The sequence below is a fragment of the Pteropus vampyrus genome, unplaced genomic scaffold (assembly GCF_000151845.1).
Source record: "Pteropus vampyrus isolate Shadow unplaced genomic scaffold, Pvam_2.0 Scaffold509, whole genome shotgun sequence".
NCBI classification, from domain to species: domain Eukaryota; kingdom Metazoa; phylum Chordata; class Mammalia; order Chiroptera; family Pteropodidae; genus Pteropus; species Pteropus vampyrus.
This window is the reverse complement of record NW_011889290.1, coordinates 1,590,572-1,599,746: the sequence shown is the minus strand read 5'-3', so window position 1 is coordinate 1,599,746 and position 9,175 is coordinate 1,590,572. Positions and strand designations below refer to the sequence as shown.

The following is a 9,175-nucleotide window of genomic DNA, read 5'->3' as shown; positions in this document are numbered from 1 at the left end:
AGAGAGAGAGAAAGAGAGAGAGAGAAAGCTAACCAAAAAACTTAGCTCTATAATTATAATTATAGATGTAGAACAGGTACAGAAAGATATAGTACCTCATAAATGGGTATGATTCAAAACTAGATCCCCAAATCTTATTTGCTTATTCTATTTAAAGCACCTATTAAACACCACCTATGAGTAGACAGCTCCCCAGAAGATGCTAGGTAGAGCTTATGAGAAGTGCTTTTCTCTGCTCAGCCTGGTCAGATCAGTGCCTGGCTGAACAGGACAGGCCTTGAAGGCCTACTAGGCTGGATGGTGCAGATGGCAGAAGTGTGCCTAGAACAAGGGAGAGAAGCTGGGTTTCAGTATGGCATAAATTGTATGGAATATGTGTGTATATTCCCCAGAGGAGAACGAATCACTCTCCTTGTCTCTACACATCTCAAGCACATCTGCCTGAAAGGATTTTCTCCAGAATATTTTTTGAAACTCTATTTAAAAAGAAATTAAATGAGTTTATGTCCTACATAATTGTATTGTCTGTGTGTCTTATAGAGAGCCCCTTTTGTCTAACTACATTTCTCTTTTTATGCTAAAACTTTGTATTTTAAAAATACAAATGAAAAAAGATGTATCTATATATAGGCTGCACTAAAAATACTAGTAATTGGGTTCTCCCTTTATAAAGTGAATATTTTTAACCGCATTAGGCTTTATTTACAAGTGGACATATAAGGAAGACATATAAGGAAGAGCTTTCCAAGAAAGCTCTATCGTGCTAGGTAGACATTTTTCATAAGTGTCTGGTGTATACATGTAGATGGATTCCTTTCCCTTTGTGTGGTAGCTCTTAATTGCTACTGATTCCAAATGACAAATTCTACCAATTGAAAATAAGTGGTCTCCAGCCAAGAAAAATGGGATCAACCCAAGGGGTCACGAATTCCTAGAGATTCTCTCAGGCACTACCCAGGAGGTCAGGACAGCACATCCATAGTCATAACTAACGGGGCTCACGTCTGAGGCCACCAGTGGAGGTGACAGAGCTCAATCAGAGTTTCAGTCCAGGGTACATGTGTGTTGCCCTGTGCTGATAGCCTCCCAGCAGCCTCTCCCCAGGTAATTGAGGACAGGGACATGATGCAGGGCCTGCTCACTCTGTTTTGCTCCCTTTGCCACTCTATCTCTATTGTCAGTATACTCTTTGGAGCCAGTGCTGACTGACTCAATTTCCCTGAGGTCGAGCCCAAACATTTTTTTGGGCTCTGCCGGCATTCTGTCAGCCCCTGCTGATGGACAGTCCCACTGAGTCCAGCTTCCTGAGCAGACGAGACAGCCTGCCGTTTTCTCCTTGTCTCTTATCACCCCTTGTCATTAAAGGGGATGCCTGGCTTCAATTTCAGTTTGTGTTGATATACAGCAGTAAAAGGGAAGAGAGAGGGGAAATGTTCGTTACTGTTATTAAGGCCACCGCATTTCTTACTGTTCTGAGATTCGCTCTCTCTTTGGGAAGGTTTCAATCCAAGGATATATTTATGAACATGTAAGAGTTTAAACTGCTCCATAAAAGACATTATATTGCGAACTTTCTGGGGGAAATTTCAGACTTAATTTTTTTTTTCTCGTTCTTTCTGACTCTCAGTTGCATATCTTGAATCTTAACTGGGATATTCTTGCAATTTTGAAGTTTTTTCCACTTTACTGAAGTTTTTTGGGTTTGGGTTTTGTTTGTTTGTTTGTTTTTGTTTTGTTTTGTTTTGTTTTAGCAATTCTGTTTTTCTAAAAAGAAACATTTTCCCAAGAGTAAATCTTTTCCTGCTCACTCTCCATTAACATAAAATTAGATCAAGAACCAAATTCATTGGCATTCTTTTATTCCCTTGGAACCTGAACTATTCCTCAATTTTGCTTTCTTTAAGAAACGTGGAAGGAAAGGAATGAATATCAAGTGCTGCTCACGGTTCCATAGCTTAAATTCTTGAAGACGTTTCACCAGGGTTTTCATCAACCATAATTTTCCTTATTAACATCCACTGTCTATACATCTTCTTCTTTATAGCACTCAAGAGTCAATTTCTTTCAATATGCACATTAGAAATTTAACAACATCCTGCCAAAAGAGCACACAGTCTTAAAATGTTTCTCCACCTAAACAGATGTCCTTTGCAAACCTTACAAGCAGACCTGTTGAGGAAACATGGTATCCAACACAAAATTTGAAATATATATTAAAATTTTCCCAATGCAACCTCAAGGAAAGAGGAAGAAAAAAATTGAGAATGTGAACTTTGAAAATATATGTTATACAATTTATTTAATAACATTCACCACAATTATTTTAGGGAAAGTGGGTGGGTATCAAAGGAAATTAATGTATTAAATAATAATCAAAATAAAATAAAATGGGGGAAGGAAAGAAAACTAATCAATGTCATTTAAAGATATGTTGCTATATTGATGGAGAGGAAAAGGTGCCCAGGAGACTTGAGGAGAGGGAACTATAGTTACAGTAGAAGATAATGGTACAGCATGGTCTCTGCTTTTCTGGACTTCGTGTTAACTACTGTGGGCTCAGAAAGTGGCTTAATGACTTTTCCAGGATTTGGTCTGGCTCTTTATCAGTTTACTATAACAAGAACATAAGCCAGGAAAGCCTGAAAAATTGCTGCAGTAAAACATTCCCTCCTGCTGTGCTGCTGTTCGCAACTCTGACCACTGGCCTTGGCCTTTAGAGTTTATGCCTGGACATAAAGTTAAAGGACAGCTCCTAAAGGTCAAACAAGTCAACAGTAGTCACATGTATATGTATGGACATATACATTTTCTCTTGCTCATGCTGTTCAGCTTACCTTAATTGAATTTGACAATAATAAATCACACGTTGAAACTGTATAGCTCACCTAAGGAATGGCAATGGAAATGGTGAATATACCAGGAGCCAAAGTTCAGGAAATGTCATATTCACATAGAAATGCTTTAAATTTTTCTCAGAGCTTTATTATCTTTTTTAAAGAAAGGTTCCAGACCACCCAGTACACAAAGTCCATTTTGGAAACTGTACGTAAAATCATCACTTTAATTCAGCTTTTGCCCCTGTTGTTATACTATAGCTTTTAAGTCTATAAACAGAGAAGGAACCGAACTTTCAAAAAAAGAAGAGCAAAACAGATGAACTCATTCTTCTCTCTCATCCTTAGGAGCTGATCACACCCTAGTGGAGAGGATTTGTGAAATTTGAAAGGAAACTATATTGTGGCCTTATTTTCTCCTCCCCGTCCATATTACTCCACACAGTCCTATAAGAAGAGCAGTTCCTGGTGTCCTTGTAAGACTACAGTTCCCCCCCGCCCCCCCCCCCCCCCCCCCCAAAAAAAAAAAAAGAAGAATATAGCTTCTACAATCTCGTTTCTCTTCGGCCTAGCAGAAGCCTATTTAAAGAAGTGTTTCCATGTCATCCCAGAGCCACATGCACTCCACCAGGCCTGCCCCAAGCCACCTTTTAAGTACACCTTGTGCCACAAACCTTACAGACTAAATCATTTACTATATTTTTTCTCTAAAGGACAAATAGGAAGAGATATGAAAGTCCTTCAGGAGCAGCGAAGTGTAAAACAGGCTGGGACGTCCTTAATCTTTCCCTAAAAGCTGATTGGGGCACAAGCATATGGACTACTCTAGATGTTAGCTCAGTTGCAGCTGGCATAAAGAGCTGCTGTTTCGTTTTGATGGAACTTCTCCTTTCCCTTCACAAGGTCTTTTGGTCTAATTAAATTTCAGGGAGACAGAGCCTTGGCAGGAGGTTAAAGTAAGCTGCTAGACTGGAATGTAGGAACTGGGCTCAAAACTAAATTGGGAAATTTAACTGGGTGCGTCTCTGGTTTCAATGAAATACTTTTACAGTGTATGGTAGCAATGTCTGTTTCTAAGCTTTTGAAAACCATTTTTCCCCTAAATTGTAGTTCCCTAGTTGTTTTTATATTATGAGCTACTCGTAGAAAAATACAGGAAACATAATTACAATACAAAGCTCCCTTTCCCAAGCCTACTGAGATCATTTGAAGCCAAACTTGGTTTTAGGGTTTTGCTAACTATAAGTTCAGAGCCATGAATTGCATCCTATGCAATGCTAGTTGATTTACAACAAGTGTTATGTGTGTGATTAAACAATAACCATGTTTCTTTAAGCTAACTGCTATAGAATTTGAGGGAAAGCTATGTTGCTTCATGACTCCACATTTCACAGCTCCCTCTGGGGAAAAAGAATGAATATCTTTGTGTGACTCTTACAGTAAAATAGAAGTATTGTACAAGTATATACAAGTTTATTTAGGGAAAGGAAAGAGAAATAAATTAATTTGTTTTTCCACTTATATTTCCAGTTGAATGTAGCACTGTCTTAAATTGCTAATTATTAATTTTCATATCCTACTTTTCCTGAAGAATCTGTGTATGGACTTTTGAGGCCAGCAGAAATAACTTCTTTTACTATGATTAACACTCTAGAGGGGAAATCAGTACTTGAGTGTATTGTGAAATGGAAAGCCTTTGGGAGTTTAATTTATTCAACCCTAAAAAGTAACGATGGAAGATTGAGACGTGAGTCGTTGAATGTACTCTCTCAGAGTACAATTTCAAGCAAAAAGTACAGATATTCAGAACTAGCATCCAGACACCCTTTGGTAGGATTGGCTTATCGGTGAAGGTGAATGCCCAGGATGTCCTTCGAAGCAGGTCCTGCCCAGCCTCTTGTGGCCTTTCTCACTGTCTCTAACAAACCCCCTAGGCCTGCCTCCTTTCAGGGGAGTCTGAAGAAAATGAGTGGGGAAGGTTTTCAATTGCAGCTTAGTTATCTGTTACTTTCTTTTGATATAACTGATTTCAGGTCGTTCTTTAGTATTCTGTGTAGCTCAAATAGTGTCTTGATGAGGTATTTATCATGTTTAAAGTTCAGCTATTTTCATACTGCATTCATATTCTTCTGTTTTGAGAACTCATATCTTGTGTACTATTTGATAACTACATTTGTATATGGAAAAAGCTAAATGTTTATCTTATCCCAAAGTGGTCTATTTCGAAGTACTTTTCATTCTTTTTTCTTCTTCTTTCCTTCCTCTCCCCACCCCCTTTCTTTTTGCAAATCATCTTGAAATTCTCACCTCAATTTTCTTCTAACTCAGTCTTCAAGAGCTGTAATGAAAAATTAGTGAGTGAAGGCTGAGATGCAGGATTACTTTATACTCCTCTAGTTTTTCTTTTAGCCAGTTTTCCTTTCAAAGAAGTCTTTTAAATGAATGGAAACTCTCCCAAGCCCTGGTGTGTTTGCAGTTTCTGCTCGGAACTGGTAAAGCTGAAGGAGCAGACTCTACCAGAGTCGTAGGCGTACTGTTTTATATTTTTCTGCATTTTGATAAGGCCTTGACAGATGGGATGAGAAACTCAAGTATCAAGCAATTGGCGGCCCCAGTCTTTCCTACAGGAGCTTGACGTTTGTTTGAAAATTAACGGGGAGATTGGGGGACACTGGGCACAGGGAGGAGAGCTACGAAGCTGCTGGGTGCATGCTCTTCAGAGCAGTGTTTTCAAACTGCGGGTTGCCCCTCGTTAGTGAGTCGTGGGATGAAGTAAGTGAGTCAAGAGCAGCATTTTCTAAGGAATGGAAAAGAATATAAAATACTGTTTTTGTGCCCCTGGACAATCAGGATGAGGATTGCTTCGTGAAACTTCAGTTTCATTTTATGTGCATGTGCTTGTGCTAAATGACAGTATGAACTGCCATTTTACGAGAGTCAGAAAAGCTTGAAGCTGCCCGCCGGGGAAAAATTGTGCCGAACTACTGGCAGGGTTAGAAACAGGAGCGCACAGCCCGCCCCTGGAACAAGGTCCCCCAGAACTGCGCGCCTCCACGCTGCGCGGCTGGTGGCTTGAGGTGGAACCGCCGCGCCGATGTAGGGCGCGGTGCGTCCCCCTGCACAGGAGAGGAGTTGCGGGCCAGGATGCAGGATGAGGCTGGGGGCGGATCTGGTGATTTACTCACTTTTCTTCTTGTCTGAGAAGTGCAGTAATTCGAAACAGTTCTCACAGTAGCGTCCCAGTCAGAGAGAGAGAGAGAGAGAGAGAGAGAGAGAGAGAGAGAGAGAGAGAGAGAGAGAGAGAGAGAGAGAGAGAGAGAGAGAGAGAGAGATTGTGTGTGTGAGAGGGGGGCGGGTGGGGAGAGAGAGAAAGAGAGAGAGAGAGAGAGAATGGTTGAGAGAGGTTGATTAAGCGTCGGTGGGACGCAGTGAACGGGAGGGTTGGGCGAGCTGTGGACTGAAAGGCTGTCACGGACCTCACTGGTCTGTGCAGCGCATTCTTCAACGCGACGTTCGCAAGATTTACGGCTCGGCTCCGAGAGCCGAGACAATGTGCCTGGCGGGGACCAAAAGGAGGGAAACCGGAGCCTTGTGCGCAGACAGCCGTGGGAGGGCGAGGGTTCCCACGACTCGGGACCCCGCTACCCCCGACCACGCCTGCTTTCTCTCTCCCTCCACCCCACAGGACTTTCTGCAAGGAGACTGCAGCAAAGCGAAACAGAAGCTGAACTGGAAACCTCGGGTCGCTTTTGATGTGAGTGTCCTTTTCAGAGTGGAGCCCGTAGGCTTGCTCGCCCCTGGGCGGGTCTGGGCCAGCCCTGCGGAAGGGTCTGACGGGGCAGGCAGCTGGGCGTACGAGGTGGGCAAGGAAGGGCAGGGTGGAGGCCACCACAGGGGAGGAGGTGTCACCAGGAGAGAGTGGCAGAAACGCCTCCCTTACCGCTCACCCCCTGTCCCGGGTCCCAGGAGCTGGTTCGGGAAATGGTGGACGCCGACGTGGAGCTCATGAGGAACAACCCCAATGCCTGAGCGGGGCCGCTGAGCCCTGAGCCGCCCCATTGGCCTTGCTCCCTGCGCAGAACCAGCGGGTTCGGGGTCGCAGGCGTATTCCTGGGAGGGGCGAGGGGCACGCCCTTCCGACAGTTGCCGGCGACTCTCGTCACCATTGCTCCGTAGTCCCGCCGGCAGGTTTGCAACAGCTGGGACGTGGCATTCCGGGTTCGGCCCACTTTCCTTTTGTCGAGGACTCTTCTGAGTGATTTTGTGAAATCAACGAGATGTTTTAGTCACATGTTCACTTTACTTGAAAGTATGTCATTAGACAACTGAAATTGTGAGGCTTTCAAATGATTTTTCTCTTTTATTAAAAAATGGCCTTTCTGTGCACCAGCAGTAAGAGTAAATGTCGATGTTTTCTCCAAGTCTTAAAAGCAGCTGGCTAGCTATAAGGGCCCCAAAACAAAAACACCCAAATCCATGTCTTGGAGTGAAATGGCTTCCTTCAGGCCTGCTCCCTTTTCAGAGAGCCCCTGCTGGCAGACCCCTGCCAGGCCTGAGTCTGACCTGGTCAGAGTGTCCTCCTAAGCCTCCTCCTGGGACATTTCTTTCTCCCTCCTGGTGACAATAAGTCACTCTATCCAGCTGATTTGGAAACCCAGTTCCTGCAGAAAGCAGGCATTCACATCCCCTCTGGTCTCTGCTGACTATAATTAGAAACCACTGGGCTCCAATCATCTCAAAAGAAGGTTTTAGAAATAGAGGGGAGTTAGAAGAAGAAACTTGAAGGTAAGTAAATATTGTTGAAACATTCTATGCCAAAGCCCCTGGGTTACTCAGAGGTCTCCGAGCCCATGCCTTTCCTTGTGGTCAAAATCTTACACAATACTTATTTCTAACTTCTTCTCGGTACTAGATCACTTTTTAAATCTAATTTTGATTTAGTCAATCAACCAATTTACATTAAGTGCCTAAAATATGCCAGACACAATGCACTTCAATTACATCAGCATTAATTAGAAATTATAATAAGGAAGTTTAAGGCTGGGCCTCAGATCACTGAATCCAGTTTCACTTAGTGCATCATTTAGGTGGCCTGGCTTTGACCTCATGTTATGTGCTCCTGAACAGTGATGGTATATCTGCGCAGCTTAAGGCAGGTGGACATACAAACGTATGGAACCCACAAGCAGCAAGCAAGGATTTGTGTGCAGGTGGATACTTCTGCATGAAATACAATATTTTGCTGTAGAACAAATTAGGTCAAGACTCTTCTTCTCCCCCTCACTCCTCCTCCAAGGAAAATAAAATAAAACTTTATAGCAAATGGAATTCCAGCCTTTGCACATGCTCCTGTGAGTATGGGTAACTATTTCTGAATGTCTTCACCAGCAGGTTTATGATCTGGGGGAGGACCCAGGCTCCAAGGGCTGGCTGCAGGAAAGAGAGCTCTTTGTGTAGCTGCCCGAGTTGCTGCGACAGCATGCTGGCCAGGGCCAGCCTCAGCTTTGATGGAGCAGAACTGGGGTGGCCTGAGCTGCACCCCCCCCTTCTCAGAAGCTGCCCCAGGACGGGCCTTCTCTGGATCGGGATGCTGCTAATTGGAAACAGATGGTCCCTGGCAGACTGGGCCTCCAGGACTAGGCAGGTTGGTGGGCACACATGCATACACAATCACACATACATACTCACACACTGTCACTCACAGTTTTCGATACACACATTCAAACACAAACACAAATACACACCTACAAATATGCCATCTCACACACGCACACATTCACTCACTTGCAAACAACTCACAATCCCGCTGTCAGACATACTCACAAATCTCACAAATAAACACGTTCATACACATTCCCTTTAGATTTGGCTCTGATGGACAGGAACCCCCTCTGACTCCCTGAACCCCCCACCTCATCCCATACCCAGGCATAGAGGCCATTCAAGGGACCTTAGGGCTTGCAATGGCACCATTCAGTTCAGTGTTTTGTGGCTTGTTAGCCTAAAGACATAATAAGCTCTTCAGTGAAGACCAGCAGAGATTCTAGGCAGGGGGTTACTGGGACTCCAGTGGAGCCCGTTAAATTATTCTTCTCAAAATGGTCTGAAGCATCAGTTTTTGAAGGACACGAAACATATTTTTGGTTGCAACCTTATCTCTATTCCTGCACCCTCACTAGGGGCGGGGGGAGGACACTCATTTGGCTTTTAGGCCTTACAGCGTGTGTTTAAAAGGAGAAAAAAAAAAAAAGAGAGACTTGCTTGCTTATTTCCATGCTGTTAATTTCATTTGGACATCCTTTAAGAATATTCTTATTAAAGGGTTGTTTCTATCTTGAATC

General features: G+C 43.4%; 1 protein-coding gene across 4 annotated transcripts in view; it reads left to right on the top strand.

Annotated features, from left to right (window-relative positions):
* The window catches only part of GMDS (GDP-mannose 4,6-dehydratase), a 602,961-nt gene extending 595,735 nt beyond the window's left edge, over positions 1-7,226 (top strand). For all 4 annotated transcript variants that reach the window (XM_011383245.2, XM_011383244.2, XM_023524913.1 and 1 more), the window contains 2 exons: positions 6,520-6,588; positions 6,801-7,226. In XM_011383245.2, coding sequence (XP_011381547.1) covers positions 6,520-6,588; positions 6,801-6,863 — 132 coding nt within the window. In that variant the 3' untranslated portion in view covers positions 6,864-7,226. The remainder of the gene's footprint in view (positions 1-6,519; positions 6,589-6,800) is intronic.
* Positions 7,227-9,175: the final 1,949 nt, after the last annotated feature.